Source organism: Monodelphis domestica, chromosome 2 (assembly GCF_027887165.1).
Source record: "Monodelphis domestica isolate mMonDom1 chromosome 2, mMonDom1.pri, whole genome shotgun sequence".
NCBI lineage: Eukaryota > Metazoa > Chordata > Mammalia > Didelphimorphia > Didelphidae > Monodelphis > Monodelphis domestica.
Window position 1 is genome coordinate 343,419,478 of NC_077228.1, and position 18,340 is coordinate 343,437,817.

The 18,340-nt window shown below is 38.7% G+C and overlaps 1 protein-coding gene across 1 annotated transcript in view; it reads left to right on the forward strand.

Moving 5' to 3' along the window:
* The first annotated feature begins 465 nt into the window (after positions 1-465).
* The window catches only part of SLC35A1 (solute carrier family 35 member A1), a 63,308-nt gene continuing 45,433 nt past the window's right edge, over positions 466-18,340 (forward strand). Inside the window, exons 1-2 of the mRNA XM_007484306.3 lie at positions 466-681; positions 13,440-13,617. Coding sequence (XP_007484368.1) covers positions 666-681; positions 13,440-13,617 — 194 coding nt within the window. The 5' untranslated portion in view covers positions 466-665. The remainder of the gene's footprint in view (positions 682-13,439; positions 13,618-18,340) is intronic.

Below are 18,340 nucleotides of genomic sequence, written 5' to 3' on the forward strand. Positions count from 1 at the left end.
CTTCACCTTTAAAAAAGTGATGAGGCAGCATTTATTTAAGCTTCTTATGTGCCAGGTTTGGAGCTGGGGATACTAATACAAAGAGCGTTAATGGTCTGGGGCTCATGCTACAAGATTTATCCATAACAATTGGGTTGACATAAGCAGCTGCATTTTATGAGAGTGGTTAGCGAAGTGTAATTTATTGCCTGCTCGAATGAAGTGTCTGCATTTCACTTTTTACTAATAAATTCAGAGTCAGTTTATAAGAATGGTTTTACTACGAATAGACAGTTAACATCTAATCTTCCGTAGTTGGGACAATTGCCAGAAATTAAGGCTTTCTGTTATCCTTTTTAAAAGGTCCAAGGGCTTCTGGGAGTTGTAGTTTTTAGGACAACACCCACAAACCCGGGAGGAATTTCGGGCACGATATTAACGGGTTGAGCTCGGGGTCACGACTCTTCCTTTCGGTTCACCCGCCCTCCCTCTCAACTGGGCACTAATAGGTTCCCCGACCAGTCCAAGTCAGACTAGAGTAGGCGGAGATGAGAGCACCGCTCTAGGCCCTCGTGCCCAGCTCTCTATGGTCTTCGGGGGCCGGTCCCACAGTGCATTGCGCAGAGCCGGCACTAAGCGGAGTGTGTACAGACTAGCGTTAGTCCGTCTGGGGCTGCTCCGCAGGGATGGCTGCCCCGAGAGGTGAGACCTGAGGCGGTGCGGGCGGCCAGAGCGGGATGGAGAGGGGCGTGGGTGCAAGAGGAGGTAAGGGAAGAGGCTCCGGAAGCTGCTGGCCTGGCTCGCGGTTAGCCGAAGCCATTACCCCGGGCTGTCTGTCCCGGAGTGAAGTCCGGCGGCCAAAGGTGTGGGGCCTCCCTGAAGCTCGCCGGGCCGGTCACGGCGCGTCTAAGCGGGGAGAAGACGGGATGGGGGGAGGCGTGTCCCCAAATCGCTGGGGCTGCCTTCGTTCCCCACCCCCACATCCCCTGCCCTGGCGGGACTGTCAGCCCCGCGGGGTACTTTGCCTAGTGTGTAGGAAGGAGCTTGGATGTGACTGTATTGACTTCAGTCGAACTTGGGATGGAGAGACCCCTGACTCCCATGTCTTCCCAACACCCCACTAGTGGCAGGACTGTAGAAGGTGGGGTGCAAGAGGGAGACCTTGACCCTGGCCCTCTCTTTACTGCCATCTCTTTAATACCACACCTTGGAGCCACCTGGTCTCCCTCTAGTTCTTTTTTATCGCCCCCTCCGCCCTCCTTCTCAAGTTCTTTACAAAAGTATGTCATATAAAGTATGCGGTTCCTCCACATTTTACTCTTCCCCCTTTTCCAGTTGCAAAAAAGACCAATTTTGGCACGCAATTTTAAAATAAGAGTTGGGAGACATTTAAATTCTGTCTGCTTTATGAATTGTTTTCCATCAGAATGCTTTATCATAAAGATGATAAATAGAAACTTAAAAGACACTTATATGACATATTGATAAAATGCTTACTAGGGAAGAGAGAAGTATAAATAAAACATGATCCCTACCTTCAATGATATATAATACGAATTAATTCGGTAAGGTACAAGAACATAAAAAGTGCAGAGTGCTATGAAATTAAAGGAGTGTGAGATTACAGTGGTTAGGGGTGTGGAATATTAGGGAAGACTTGACGGAAGAGATGCCTTACTGATCGAAGCTTAGAGCTTGGAAGGCTATGATACCATTAGAGAGAAATGGAAAGGGGAGGGAATCCCAGTATAAGGGATCACTGGTGAGCAACAATGTTGAGAAGGGAAATCATAATAAGTGTCTAGGGATACTTGACATGCATTTTGGCTAGAGTATAGAGAGTACTTGCATGATGGAGAATAGTCTGAAATAGTTCTGGAGAAGTAGGTTGGAACTAGGTCGTGGAGGTATTGGGATGTCAAGTTAAGAAGTTTCAACTTGATTCATTGAGTCATTGTCAGATTTGAAGGGCACAGTGATGTGATCATATTAGTGCATTAGGAAGATAGTGGTATGTAATATGTATTGGAAGAGAGGACCTCGGGAGGTTAAGAGCCTTGTATGAGTGGAAGTATTTGCCCTAAGTAGGCTAGCAGTAGTGGGAATAGCAGAGAGGGGGAAGTGCTGAGTGCTGTTGTATCGAGTTGATTAGACTTGACTAGCTTGGTAAAATGTATGGAATTGGGGGAAGTCAGAGGTGATTACTGGGTTATAAGTATGAGAGCCTGGGAGATTTACAATACAATACTCAAAGAGAAAGGGAAGGGACTCTGGGAGAAAAGCAGGCTTGGGGGGGGGGGGAATGATGAGTTTAATTATAGGTATTTTAAGGTCCTAATAGATTTTATAATAGTTGAAAATGTAAATTCATAGTCTGAGAAGAGAAGTCAAGTCTGGAGAATTAGATTTGGGAGTTATTTGTTATTATTGCCCTCTTTCTCCTTAAATTATGTCATATATACTTACCTATTAAAACAATGTGTGTTCTCAACACCCCCACCCCCTGCCCCCAAATTTAATCATTGTGAAGGTATTTGTTTTGCTTTTTTATTTCCAGCACCTGGAATACCTTGTAAAAGTGGATATTTTAGAAGTGCTTGTTGAATGAATGAACGAGTCCTCATAGAAGTGGTAGTTGAGTCTGTGGAAGTGGGTGATCACTAGCTGAGTTAGTGTTAAGAAAGAAGAGAACTCCAAGTACAAAGGGAAAAGGAGGGAGAGATGATAATGGACACTGAGTAGGAAGATGCTAAGAGAAGAAGAAAGGAAGAGAGAGTATCTAGTACTATCAGTTCTGCTCAGAGATCATAAAATTGAAGACTAAGAAAAGTTTATTGTATTTGGCATTTTGGTTTTATTGGTGCCCTTTGAACCTTGATTCAAGTACTGTGGTGGGAATTAACAGATAGTGAGGCAAAAATTTAAAATTTCTACAGTGGTCACACAGTGCTTATAAAAACTTAAAAATAGAGAGTTATTGCTTTATAAATATTTGCTGAGCATCTCTTGCACACAGCCTGGTCTACATATTACAAAGAATTAAATTTTGCTTTCCATATTAGAAATATATTATTTTGTGGGAAGACAACAATGCCAATTTAGCTAGCTGACTAGGCTAATTTTGAAATTTTACATTATAATCTGTGAATGTAACCAAAAAAATTTCCATGGAATTTTAATCTAAACTGTGTATTTTTGGACACCTGCAACCCATCTATTCTTTCTTATTTAGGATGATTTTTGACCACATCTTCCCCCAAATCAATAAGTCTGTTTTAATTATGCCAAGCATTGTGCTAGGGAAAGAGACTTAAGTTAGGGAGACCAATTAGGGGCTGTTAGGAAGCACTTAGCAAAGTACTCAGTACATAGGTAGGTACTTAATCAGTGTTTATTGTTTATGAGGACTGAAGTGATAAAGGCTTGGACTAAGGCAGTGGCTTTATGAGTGAGGAAAAGAGTCAGCTTTGAGAAAAGTTGTAAAGATAGAAATGGCAAGTTGTGGCAACCGATGGAATATGTGAGGAAAAGGAGAACAAGGAATTGAGGATAATGTTAAGGTTATAACCAGGAAGATTGAAAGAGTAGTACTTTGAGAGAAATGAGGAAGTTTGGATAAGGGGTGGATTGAGGGGAAAGATAATGAGTTCTGTTTATATGAGTTAGGATTGACATGTTTCTAGGGCATTTAGTTTAAAATGTTTATTAGGCAGTTGGTGATGTGGAATTGAAGCTAAGGGAAGAGACTGGGGTAGGTATATAGATCTGTGAGTCATATATATGGAGATTATTATTAAATTTATGGGAACTGGAAGAGGGAGTAATGAGAAAAAAAGAAGAGTGGGTGTGATAAAACTGATGAGCCAGCAGTTGTACTAGATTGTCTTTGGAGGAGAGGAATGAGAGAAGACTATCAAATATGGCAACAGTGTTCTTTCTTTGATATCTTTAGAGAGAGCAATTTCAGGTGAGTGATGATATCAGAAGCCAGATTACAAAGACTTAAGTGAGAGGAGAGAAAGTAGAGGTAGTGAGAATAAACTTTTTTTCAGGGGGGTTGACTAAGAAAAGTAACAGAGATAAAGGCCAAAAGCTTGGATGGATGAATGTAGGACTTAGTGAAAACTTAAAAAAAAATTTTTTTTAAAGGATGGGAAGAAGGGTATGTTTGAGAGCAGTAATAAAGCAACAGGAAGAGGTTGAAGATTTGAGGAAGGGAGGAGTTGATTACAGTTGTATTATGTTAGAGAAGACAAGGTGACGAGATCTTGGGGGAGGGCAAGGTAAGGGCTACCTTAGAGGCTGAGGGGAAAAGAGAAAATTTGAGTTGAGGTAGAGAAAAGGGAAGAAGGAAGAATTCTTGGCTATATGCTAACTTATTTATTTAACAGAGAATGATTTCAAGTTTCTCATTAAAGTAAGAGACAATGTACTCAACTGAGAAAGAAGGGAGAGAAGAGAAGGTTTGATAGTACCTCTGAGGAATGAGAGAGGGAAACCATTAAGGAGAAATTAAAAGATATTATGTTACCATGAAGGCCCAGGTGAAGCTGAATTATATGAATTTCTATTTTTATTCAGTCAGCTTGACTGTGTGGCTTCAGTTCTGTTCAACATGAGTAGGAACAGAAGAGGAAGGTGGGTGTACTATGGTGCTAGAGATTTGGCAAGGGATGAGTGGTGATCAGGCAAGGGAACCAGGAATTTTAGAATAGATAACAATATAGAACTGAGTTGGTTAAATCTTAAGTAGATATTGGGAAAAGAGGAACATAAAATCAAATGGAGTTCTTGATTTCTGAAGGGCATATAAATGGTTTGGGGGCTATGAAGCATAGGGACTAATGGAATGAGAGGAAGTTATAGTTAGAGAATCAGAGATCCACAACTGACATGTCATCATCTAGTTCAACTCCCTCATTTTACAGAACAAGAAATTTAGTTTTTGGCTAGGAAAGTAGAACATTTGTGGGTAAGAATGACTCCCTGTATGTGTGATTGAGGTAAAGTGGAAAGGATGATCCTGGGAATTTAGGAAGTCTGGACATAGACACACATTTTTAAAAAACCACACCTTTGTAAGACATAAAAACATGTGGGCCATAATCCTGAGCCCAACAATCCAACTTTATTTGTGAGTGAATAGAGCTGGAGGTTAATATTACCACGCCCAGAATGTAGCAAAGACCTCATTTAGATGTTATTCAGGTGTTTTCTAGGCTTTGACAGCTAATTAACATAATTGTTTAACAAGAATAAATGTACAGACTAGGTTACTGTTAAATTTGGAAAAAAGTCAATATTAGTAAAGGTTAAGATAAGATATGTTGTCAAGCATTTCATTGATTCTATAACTAATACCTTCAGACTCAACTCATCACACTGACTCTGGGGAAGAGATAAGCCAAAGTTACCTCTCTTGGTCATAAAATCTGAGGATCCCGTTTTTGACATAAATCTTTCAAAGAGCAAATACTAGTAACAAATTCCATCTTCTACAACTGACTCAATGATTGTTTCCATTATCTTTATCAGGAATCAGGTTTCAGTCAAGTAGCACACTTAACATTCCTAGGTTGATAACTGAAGCTCTCAATTTTATTGTTAGCTATTAATTCTAACACATAAGACTAACTCCTTTTTTATTGCTATGCTTATAGACAGTTAATTTAATAACCAAGTCTATTTCTAAAATCATAGTTGCAGTTGTCAAAAGCATTATAGGTGAATCCTTGTTTTTATAATCATTGATATATAAAGCAATTTCATTTATATCATCTATCTTAGAATCAATGTTATATTTAAAATAAAATGCATAAGAGTATAATGGAAATACATTTTATTTAAATAACTCATCAAATATTTTAAAAGCAAGTCCATCTTCAGGTTTAGCATTCTGCTATTGGTGATGAAATCTTTTATATACTTGGGCAATAAATATTTATTAAGCACCTACTGTGTCAAGTGCAAACAGTGCTAACTTTATGTAAATTTGCATTCTGCAAATTCAACTTCACATAAAGAATTCTGAAAGAAATCTAAATTAAAAAAAACAACAACAACCCTATGTTAATTTTACTGTATAGGACTATGCTCTCTAGGCTCCTGCCCTTCCTTCAGCCTTGCACTCCAATGTCTCCCTTTCTCCAACAAAAAGAAGAAAAGAAAGAAAGAAAACCTACCTAAAAAGAAAACCCTCCCAGTGAAAACTGAAGAATGGACACTCAGAGACCTCCTCCCCAAATGGGGACTTGACTTGATACTTCTGGTACTGTGAGAGGAGACCTTTGCCTTACTCCACCCACCCACTAGAGTGTTGCCCCCTCTATTGTGCTCAGGTGCCTTGTGTCTGTCCCAGGACCCCATGTGTCTACCTTTCCTTGTGTTCTCAAATCTGGATGGGCCTCTGATGTGGTTGGCTCTGTTTGCCAAATGTTCCTCCTCTTTTTCTTGCTTCTTTGTCCCTGGCCTCAACATGTCCTTGAATTATGTACTCTCCCCCTTCCTATGTGAGTATGTGGACCATTCTGGTCTCCCTCCCTTTTCCACATTAGTGGGCAAATTGTATTATGTAATTATGTAGAGATCTCCTGAACAGGCCACTTTCATCAAGTGAGAACTGTCTGTATTGTGCTGAACCATGGGGAGACAAAAAGGCAAAAAGTAGCTCCTGCTCTTGAAACAGTTAAAATTTAGGGGAGATGGGGAGACTGAGGCAGGTAGAAATTAGTTTCTCTCTGCAAGGAGTATTATATTTTTTAGAGGTTTATTAAAGTTAAGGATTAAAAGAAAATACAGGATAAGAAAAAACATGTGTCTAGGCCAGAGGCCTAGACCTCACCACATTATGGAAAAAGCCGTGTCTGCTCCAAAACGGAAGTCCAAAAAAAGCCAAGAGCCCCTCAAAAGCCTTTGAATCAGCTTAAATACCTTCTCGATCTCGGCCCAGGTGAGATTACAAGGCATTCTGGGGAATTGGAGGAAAGGCTCATGGGGATTGTAGTCCTGTATTCGAGTCTATTTTTCACATTCCCCCGTGTGATCATTTGCAAAAAAATTAATTTTTTTCCAAAGGATCATGAAAACATAATCAATTTAAAGATTACAATAATTTGAGGATAAGAGAAAGAAAAGAATAAAACCAATAGTTGCTGAACACATTGACAAAAAGCCGTTAGGGGGCAGTCCCCTTTGGCATAAAAGTATACATACAAATAAATGTTCAATCAACCACACCCAAAGTTCAATTTTGTACAACTTGTGGTCTGGAGGCTTCTTCATGGTGGCTTCTCCAACAGTTCAGTTCTGGATTCAGAGAGGTAGCATCTTCTTTACCTAAAATTCTTCTCAAAAGGAATTTAAACTTTGCAATTTAAATAATGATTTTTTTTTACATTCCCCCGTGTTGTGGGTGATTGAAAGATTCAGAATCAGTTAGGGATGCATGGCTGAGGTATGAGGTATATGAATCAATTGGCAAGAGATATTAAAAAGACATCAGAAAATCCAAAAGAAAATAAAAATTTCTGGATGAAAATATAGACTATCAAAGTCTTATGTGTAAAAATTCCAAGTAGAAGAAAAATAAATCTATAACAGGTCCTTCAATCAGGGCCCAATTAAAATGATCTAAGCAATGATGCATTTACCCAGTCAGTAGCCAGGACTACAGAAAGGTACCACACTATGAGAGGCAGAAAAGAAAGGGACCAGATTATAGAAGCCAAGTAGGAGCCAAGATTTTGGGGATACTCGTCTGTGAGTATCTTCAGGGTGAGTGTGGATACAAGGAAAGCCTATGTCTTAACACATGTTAAACATAGTAACCTCGAGTCTTCACACTAGGTTCAAGACCTTTGTATTGGCCTAGAAGTGCATCAATCCATCCTAGATTGGCCTTTCTTTGGCCCTATGAAATGGCTCTTGTGTGTATCTCTTGTCCTGGAATCAGACAGAATCATTAAGCAAAGTCCCATAATTTATTTAAATAATTAGTGGCATCATTTTTATAGTCACAAGCCTTTTAGGGCATGTATTAGCAAATGTATCTTAAACTAAAAAATCAGAAGGTTAAAGAAAATCTTAATACTGGTGACATGTGCTTCAAATATAAAAAGGAGAGAAAAAATAATAAAAAACTGAAAAAGTATATTGCACATGCAAGAAAAATATAATAATAAAAGAGCTTTAAAAAATTCAAAAATATAGCTTATAATCATTGACACTCTGTGTCAGTTAAGAAAATATAAAATACAAGGCTTTCTCACCAAAAAATGAGATCCATTTCCTCTTTGTATCTGGCCATGCTCACTGTGAGTAGAAGGCAAATGAATTGAACAAGGTTAACAATTTTTTCTTCTTTAAAAATACAGTAGTACAACTATGTAGATATCAAAATCCCCCAAATTCTCAATAGCCCAATTAATTACAATAGCAAACAAACACACTTTCATATTTCACATAAGTTGCTGTATGACATTTTTAAAACCTATGAATTGATGGACATTTGTCACACTTTTTACAAACATAGCAATCCTTCAACCTTGGTATTTAAACATTTTTTAAAACAAAGTAAAACTCATCTTGGGTTTAGAACATAATCAAGAGATCTATATATCATTCTGGTAGAAGTAAAATAGTGAGCTGAAGAGTATAAATAAAGGGATGCTCCTTTTTTGGAGGCTTTTTAGGGATACAAATGCCCTGAGATTAACTGCCCAACTTCCATTCACATGTGGGAATGTTGGGGTTTATAAAATGTATTTCACTTCAGCTACTCTTGGCCTTACCTCGTGGTAGGGGCAGGCAAAAATAACCAGAGATTGTTTAAAAAAATTACAAAAATCATATTTAAAAAAACCCTTAAAATCAAATCATTTGAGGCATTTAGCACATTAAAATTTCCAAGGTTGTTAATATAATTATAACCAGTTCTGAATTCCATCTATCCTCTGCAAAATAAAAAAAAGCTGTTTTTTCATACATGGGCTTATTCACAATAATATTTGTTCAACACAGTTATAGGGGAAAACAACAGAATTTTAAAACTCAGTACATTCAAAATAAATTCAATCAACCTTCAGTTCACAGAATAATATTCAATCCAGTAATATATGAACTTAAAATCACAAAGTTAAACCATAACAAAAAATGCAATAGAATACAGAGATTTTTTTATAAACCATTGGAGTCTGAAATGCCTTAGAATATAGCCTTTAGTCTCTTCAAAGTTCCTTGGGGTTTTTTTTTTTTGGTTTGTTTGTTTTTAATTATCCATTTAAATGTCTATTGTCCGAAGGTAGAATAGTAAAGGCTAGGCTATGGAGTTCAAGGGATCCGTCCAGGGCCCCATAGCTGGGAAGCATTGGAGGCCAGATTTTAACTAGAGACCTCCCATCTCTGGGCCTGGCTTCCAGTTCGCTGGGCCACCCATTTTCCTCCCCAAGGTTAAAGTTGAATCTTTGGGCTGAGTCTGCTCCCTGACAGGCAGGTAAAATCAATGAAATTGCCAGAAGAGTCAAAAATCCTTTTAAACCCATTGCTTTTTAGGTTTCTGTTTGAAAAGTCTGTTTCTTCTCTCTAGTCTTTTCTCTCTTTCCCCTCTCTGATAGCCCTGTGGCCAATACCCCCATCCACGTGGAGGCTTAGCCTAAAGGAAAATTGCCCGGTCTCCTTTCCCTCTAGTCTCTCCCCTCCGCCCACGTGGCCAATACTGTTACCAGCTGGTCGCAATGAGTCCTGACAGATCTGCTCCAAGGATCTGCGTGATGAGTCAGCTGGGTCGGAGGCCAGATGGGTGAGAGACAGACCACCAGGGTGGGTCGGGCTGGGAGCTGGAGCACAGCTCGGGCACCAGGTGAGAGGCCAGGAGCAGAAGCAGGAGCTGGAGAGGGCCGCAGGCAGGAGCTGATCAAGATGGTTTTCTAAAGAGCATCTCGGAGAACCTTGGCATTAAAAAAAATTCTCTAGGCTAAAAAAATTTTGAGAAGTTCTCATCCAATCTAGTGGTTGCCATCTGAAACAGTTAAAATTTAGGGGAGATGGGGAGACTGAGGCAGGTGTGACAAGGGAATCACTTTAAAAGACTGATATATATTATTTTAAGGTCGCCAAGGAATTCAGCTATGTAATTCCTAAATGAAAACTCAAGTCAGCAATAAATCTTTTATGGAGTTTAATTACAATAGGAGTAAGAAAGGAATTAGAGATAGAGAGAGAGAAAAAGGGAGAGAAGGGAATAGGGCTTAAATACCCCTCTGTTTAGGCTGAGCCAAAAGGCCAAAGCCCTTAGATAGCTGGGGCAAAGAAAAGAGATCAGTCCCTATTACTCGCGTGACCAAAATGGAGAAACAGTCTCAGAGGCCCCCACCTTCAGCTTCCTTCAGAGCAAGCTTCTCAGAGCACACCGCAACCACTCCGGCCAACTCCTCAACCACCTCCTCCTCGAGTCTTCAGACCCCCCTATCCTTAAGCAAAACCTCCAAGTTGCCTCCCCTCAGTTCTCACATCTACCAATCACTGTCCATCAATTTCCCTGTGCCAATGGAGGCTCTAGCTTGGCTTTGCACATGTCTGTTGAAGGTCATATTTTCAAATAATTAAATCTTTGCTCCTTTGCTACAGCCCTTTCTAAATCCTGTTAACCTGAGTAGGGTAGAGATTGGAATAATTAAATTTTGATCTAGGCTGCAGCCCTTACTCAATCCTGTTAGGACTGAATAGGGTGGAGATTGATTCCAAGTATCTCCATTGTATCAATTCTAAAATCAATCATGACTCAAAGAAATTCCTGTTCTATGCTTAAGCATAGGTCAAAGTCCTTTCCATTGTTCAGCAAAAGGTTTCTGTCCTAAAGTAATCTTAAGAAGGTAGGAGAAGGAACCTCCCATGCCAATGGGGTTCACATTCCAATAGTCAAGACCCATTATCAATAGGAAATTTTTCAAGTATGAAATTTCCCAATGGTGAAAATTCCAACATTTATAAGTCTAAGAAATTTTGAGGTTTACACAGGTAGAAATTAGTTTCTCTCTGCAAGGAGTATTATATTTTTTAGAGGTTTATTAAAGTTAAGGATTAAAAGAAAATACAGGATAAGAAAAAACACGTGTCTAGGCCAGAGGCCTAGACCTCACCACATTATGGAAAAAGCCGTGTCTGCTCCAAAACGGAAGTCCAAAAAAAGCCAAGAGCCCCTCAAAAGCCTTTGAATCAGCTTAAATACCTTCTCGATCTCGGCCCAGGTGAGATTACAAGGCATTCTGGGGAATTGGAGGAAAGGCTCATGGGGATTGTAGTCCTGTATTCGAGTCTTTTTCACATTCTCAAGGAGCTCACAATCTGGTTCATTCCTTTTTCTCATGACTTAATTTTATTTTTTTATATCACCCCATTATATTCAACTTACACCCTTGCCTTCTGTCTATGTATACTTCTTCCAACTGTTCTAATAATGATAAACTTCTTTGGAGTTAGAAGAATCATTTTTCCTTGTAGGGATGTATACAATTTAACTTTACTGAGTGTCTTATGATTTTTCTTTCCTATTTACCCTTTTTTTCTTCTCTTGAGTCTTGCATTTGAGAGCCAAATTTCTCATTCAAGGAAGCCACTGGTCTTTTCATCAGGAATGTTTGAAAGTTCTCTATTTCATTGAATATCCATTTTTCCCCTGAAATATTATGCTCAAATTTGCTGGGTAAAAGTGATCCTTATTTCAAGTCCTAGCTTCTTTGCTCTCTGAAATATTGTAGCTAGGCCCTCCAATTATTTAATGTAAGAAATTGCTAAATTTTGCATTATTCTGACTGTAGCTCCCTGATACTTGATTTGTTTCTTTTTGGCAGCTTGCAATATTTTCTCCTTGACCTGGGAGTCGAGTTTGGATGTAATATTTCTAAGAGTTATCCTTTCAGAATCTCTTTTAGGAGGTGATCAGTGTGGATTCTTTTCATTTCTATTTTGTCCTCTGTTTCTAGAATATCAGGGCAAATTTCCTTGATAATTCCTTGACCGATAATGTTTAAGCTTTTTAAAAATTATTTTTATTATAGGCTTGAAAGCGATTCATATTTCTCTTAGAACTCTTGAATGTAGCATATTAAATTTGTCTTCTTCTTCGAGTTTGTGTTTTGGTCTTTCCTGTCACTGAAATGAGTTTCTTTTGTTGTTGTTTCCTCATTTTCCAAACTTTTTCTTAAAAACCATTGAAGTTGGTCTCTTTAACTGTGGTGAAGGGAGCACTGTTCTAAGCTTCAGGTTCTTTGTGCAGCTGTCTTCAGAGGTGGCACTGGGGATCTATCTGCTTTCGGTTCTTCCAACATGGTGTGATGTAAGGAGACTGTGTTTAATACTCTCCCAACCTGTGTTCCAGTTCACAAACACTCTTTTACCCTTTGGAACTGTTACCAGAGTCCCCCACTGTCCTGTGGCTGCAAGCTTTGGTGTTTGCTAGAGCTCCTCCTCACCCTGAAAGTTTGCCCTAGCTCTGCTACCTGGATCTGTGTATGGGCTTTCCACAAAAGCATAGCACCCAAAGCCAGCAAAGGGACCATTGTTACCTCCTTCTGAGCAGTTGTCTGACCCCTTACCCTCTGAGGCTGAGAGTTCCCAAAGCCTTTGCTGCTACTATAGCTGTACCCAGGGCCTGTGGCTGCCTGGCAAACTGCTTTGTACTTCACCTCAGTGCACTAAACATCTTGTGCTGGTCTTTTAAGTTGTTTTGGGTTGAAAAATTACTTCACTGCTTTTTTCTGGGTTATGCTGTCCCAGAATTCATTCTGAGGAATTACAACATAGTTTTTGGGAGGGTAATTTGGTAGAAATCAGATGGCTACCTGTACCTTCTCTTCCATCTTATCTCTGCCCCTCCCCCCTCAGCATTTTTTCATAAGCCAAAGCTCATTGTATGTTTTATTCTTTATGACCTACAGTTTTTATAGCAGATTTTTAGTTCATTGAAGAACACATCACATTCCTCTAATATTTTTAGATACTGCTCTTTCTTCTCCATCAGCATAATTATTCTTTGTATCATCAGACTTTTGTTTTTGAGCTTCTTCCAAGTTCCCATGAGCCATCTTTCTTTTTTTAAATTCCCTGGACATTTTACCTGCTTTCATGCTGCCCCCCTTTCTTTGGGAAATTTGTGTTTGTAAGAGTTCCTAATTAATCTGTCTTACATATGGTTTTAATATTCAAAATCAGCAATTTTTTAATGTGAAGGATAGTATTCTGGGTATGAGAAATTTTTTAATCTTGAAATTGGTAACATTCTCTAGAACCAAGCTTTATAAATAGTTTAAGGCAACAGTGTTTTTGAGTATCTTCAGTACAAGCAATGGAAAAATGCTGCTTTGAAGTAAACCAATTATTTTAAATGTCATTGTTAATAGAATTCTTAAAAGTTATTGTTTATAGCATTCTCCATTAAATTATATTTTGTTGAATATATTTTCCAGAGAATGTCAGTTTGCTTTTCAAGTTGTACTGCTTGACAGTGATGACCCTGGTGGCTGCAGCTTACATCATAGCTCTAAGATACACAAGGACAACAGACAAAGAACTCTACTTTTCAACTACAGCTGTGTGCATCTCAGAAGTTATAAAGTTATTGTTAAGTGTTGGAATTTTAGCTAAGTGAGTATAAACACTTTGTAATATATTAGAGTTATTTTCCTGATCATTAAGATAGTCTGTCTTTAATAAATGAGTAACTATACTTATAAAGTTTATGTTTATGAGACATATTCTTACTAGGCTTGATCTAATAAAGCCATGGAAGGGTAAACAAGGTATTTAATGAGAATTAACTTTCTCTGGTTTGTGGGGATTAAAAAGAAAAAAATTTTTTTTCACCCTTCAAGGGGGTGTGCTCTTTCTGTGCCATAGCCCCATGGTGCTGTTTTTACTTGAATTTACTTGTCTGTACACCTGGGTAGGGAACTCTTATATCCAAGAATTAACTTGCTAAACAGATGCAATATTTTGCTTTACAGCTAATTAGTGTGTATGGAAGTGCATTAGTAGTGACTGCAGAAGAAATAGATGTAATAGATATAGACCACTTGATAAGGAAGTTTGGGAGTGAAAGGAAGAAAAAGATTGGTAGGTAGTAGATGCAGCAGTAGAAGCAAGAAAATTTTTCTTGAAGATAGGAAAAACCTGTGCATATTTGAAGACAGGCAAAGAACCAATAGAGAGAGAAATATTAACAGTGGAGAGATAATAATTAGGTGAACCAAGTCCAAGATTTGGGGTTGGGAGGAAGAAGATGGGATTGAGAATACAGGTAGAAGAATCAGTCTTGAAAACTGTTTTCAAGTTTTGTTTTCTTCCACTGAGAATGGAGGGGAGGATGGGAAAATGAGTACAGGGACCGAGGTAGAGAAGAGAGAAGGATGGGTACTCTAAGAAGTTAGGATAGATGACCTGGATCATCAGTTAAGTAGGAGACAAGACTGTCTTCTAAGACTAATGGGTTAATTTTGATGGAATGAGAATTTGAAGAGAGTGGAAAAAGTTTAGGACGCAGCAAGATGGCTCAGTGGATTGACAGGCTTGGAGATGGGAGGTCCTGGGTTCAAAGGTAGCCTCAGATACTTCCTACTTTCATGATCCAGGGCAAGTCACTTAAACCCAATACCTAGCCTTATCTCTTTTCTGCCTTAGAAACTTAGTATGGATTCTAAGATGGAAAATAAAAGTTAAAAAAAAAAAGTTTTGAACAGCTACTCTGAGGATTCTCACCTTTTGTGTTAAATGTTTTTGTCATTTACTTCAGTAACAAAAGCAGTGTTCAATGAAAGGATGAATGAATCAGTTAGAAGGAAAATTAATCAAAAGAACCTGATAGTAAACAAAGGACAATTTTTTTCTTTTAAATGAAGTAAATTTAATTTCCTAATGTGTTGAAGTTTTTTTTTTAAAAACATTTTATTTGGTCATTTCCAAACATTATTCATTGGAAACAAATATCATTTTCTTCCCCCCCATAGCTGACGCGCGATTCCACTGGGTGTGTTGAAGTTTTTACTAGTTCATATGAAAAATCAAGAACTCTTTGTAGATGTGTGTACAGGTTCAAGTCTTAATTCCTTTTATTTATTTTTTGGCATCCAAAAATTTAATGAGAAATCTCAAGAGAGCATTTGGCAGATTAAATGTCAAATAGCATTACATTTCAAGTTGAAATGGAAATAATGGAAAAATTTTCATTCCCATTGCTTCAATCTTGCTTGCTTAATGATTTATTAGGAAACTTTGATGCTAGTTTTATAACCCTTTTTGAATATAAGGTTTATAAGGAATGAGTTAAATTTTAAGATTTTTTTTTCCCTAGAAGGAAAGTATCATCCAATTAAATGTATTGTTTATTTGACCAAATAATTCAAGTGGTTTGCTTTATATTAAAAAAGCCAACTGCCATTTCTTCAAAATGTAAGTGAGAATTTGGACAGGACTTATATGTTATTTTAGAAATATTTTAAAGAAGTATTTCCAGATAATGTTTCTGAATTGCCAGTCTTCACAGTGCCTATCAGTGCTAAATTCTTTTGTGCAATTAAAGTTAAAAAGAATAGGATGTTCTATAAAAATAGTGACAAGTGGGAGTCAAGATGGCTGCTTATTAGCAAGCTGCAAAACTTCAGACCTCGTGGAAGACCCTTCCTAACCCATTACAGACCGAATGCACCTAGGGCACTGAAATTCAAGCTGAGCAACAGGACAGAGGTGGGGAACCCTCTTTCTGTACTCAAATCAAAAGGTATGCCCCCCAAAAGCCGGAACCCGAGAATACTCGGGTCTAAGGGGAAGGCAGAGGGAAGATCCCAGGACCGCCCCCCCCCCCCCAACCCAGAGGGCTGAGCCCCCAGAGGCAGTGGGAACCTCTGAGCGGGCAAAGGTGTTGGTTTGGAGGGTCTACCTTGTGAGCAGCAGGGCGCTGGGCACGGAGCGTCCAGCATGGATAGTGGTGAGGAAGTCAGGGAGAGACCGGACCGTGGCTGGATCCCTCCATCAGGCTCCAGTCTCACCATTGCCTCGGGGCACATCCAGACCAATACAGTTGAACCTAACCCCATCAGGACTCCTCAGAGCTCAGGGAGGCAGGCAAAGGCACTGGGGAACCTTGCGGACAGCGGAGAAGCAGCTGGAGAGAACTGGAGAGAGCTTGGGCCGCCCAGCCAATATGAGAGGAGCAAGAGCACAGACAAATATGGGGAGCAAAGAAGGGGTAAACCCGAGCAAACAAAAGAAAAAGAAGAAAGAAATTACAATAGACAGCTTTTGCACAGGTAATGAGCAAAGAGCGAATGAAACAGAGGGGGAGGGATCAGCAAAGGAAAAATCTGAAATCCCAGCGAATTGGATACAGACTTTGGAAGAACTCAAAATGCAATTCAAAACGCAATTAAGAGAGGCTGAAGACAATTGGGAAAAGAACTTAAAAACTAAGATAAGTCATCTGGAAACCGAGGCACTTGAACTAAAACAAGAAAATGGTTTCTTGAAAGCCAAAATCAACCAGCTGGAAAATGAGGCAAAGGAGATGAAAGATGAGGTGAAGAAGGTGAAAGATGAGAAAAAGGAGATGAAAGATGAGGTAAAGAGGATGAAAGATGACCTCCAAAGAAAATCAGACCAAAAGGAAAAGGACGACCAAAAAACTAAGGATGAAATCCAGTCTTTAAGAATCAGAATACAACTAGAATCAAGTGACTTCACAAGGCAGCAGGACACTATAAAACAAAACCAAAAGAATGAAAAAATTGAGGAAAATATGAAGCATTTTGTTCACAAAACAGAGGACTTAGAAAATTGTTCAAGGAGAGACAATTTAAGAATCATTGGCCTACCAGAAGACCATGACAAAAGAAAAAGCCTGGACATTATTTTAAAGGAAATTATTAAAGAAAACTGCACCGATATCCTAGAACAAGAGGGAAAAGTGGAGATTGATAGAATCCACAGATCACCTCCTGTACTTAATCTCCAACTGACAAAACCCAGGAATGTTATAGCCAAATTCAAAAACTATCAGACCAAAGAAAAGATATTACAAGCTGCCAAGAAGAAGTCATTCAGATACCAAGGAACCACAGTGAGGATAACTCAGGATTTGGCTGCATCCACAGTGAAAAAAAGAAAGGCATGGAATATGATATTCCGGAAAGCAAGGGAACTAGGTCTACAACCAATAATCAACTACCCAGCAAAACTTACTATATTCTTACAGGGGAAAGTATGGTCATTCAACAAAATAGAAGAATTCCAAGAATTCGTAAAGAAAAGACCAGACCTGAACAGAAAATTTGATGTATAAGCACAGAACTCAAGAGAATCATCAAAAGGTAATTTAAAAAGAGGGGAAAAAAAGAAAAACAAAACAAAAAAATTTTTTAAGAGACTCAATAAGTTAAAATGATATGTATCCATATAAGAAAAGAGGTCATTGGTAACTCTTAAAAACTGTTGTTATTACCTGGGCAGCAAAAAGAAGTACACTTAGAGGGAACAGTGACAAACTGTATAGGATTCAAGGACATAAATAGGTATATAGATATATGCATGCAATAATACATACACATGAGTATCCATATATATATATATATATATACATACATATATATAACTAGAGCTTAAAACTAGGTTATTATTAAAAGAAATGGGAAAAGAAACAAATGGGGGTAAATTTATATGTCATAAAGAAGCTCATGGTGGGAGGGGGGAGAACATCAATATACTGGAAGGGTAAAGAGGTCAGAGGTAGGAAATTCTCAACTTATACGTGCTTTGAAATTGACTGAAAGAGGGAAAAACAATCCAATCCATTGGGGGCAGAGAATAGATTTGCGCCCAATAGGGGAGTAGAAGGGCAACAAACAGTTTGGTGGGGAGGGAAGCAGTACAAGAGAGGGAGGGGGCGGGGGGTTAATTTTAGAAAGACTACAGGGAAAATAAGGGGGGGAATAAAAGGAGAGGGGGTAGAAAGGGAAGTAAAATAAGGGTGGGAACAAGGGGGGCTGTTTAAAAGCAAACATTGGTGTAGAAGGAAATAGTGAAAGAAGAAAAGGTAGGAACAGGAGCAGAAATCAATATGCTGGGAAATACACAGCTAGTAATCATAACACTGAATGTGAATGGAATGAACTCACCCATAAAACACAAGCGAATAGCAGAGTGGATTAGAATCCAAAACCCTACCATATGCTGTCTACAAGAAACACACATATGAGGAAGGTAGATACACATAGGGTGAAAGTAAGAGGGTGGAGCCAAATCTATTGGGCATCAACTGACAAAAAGAAGGCAGGAGTCGCAATCATGATATCCGACAAAGCAAAGTAAAAATAAATCTAGT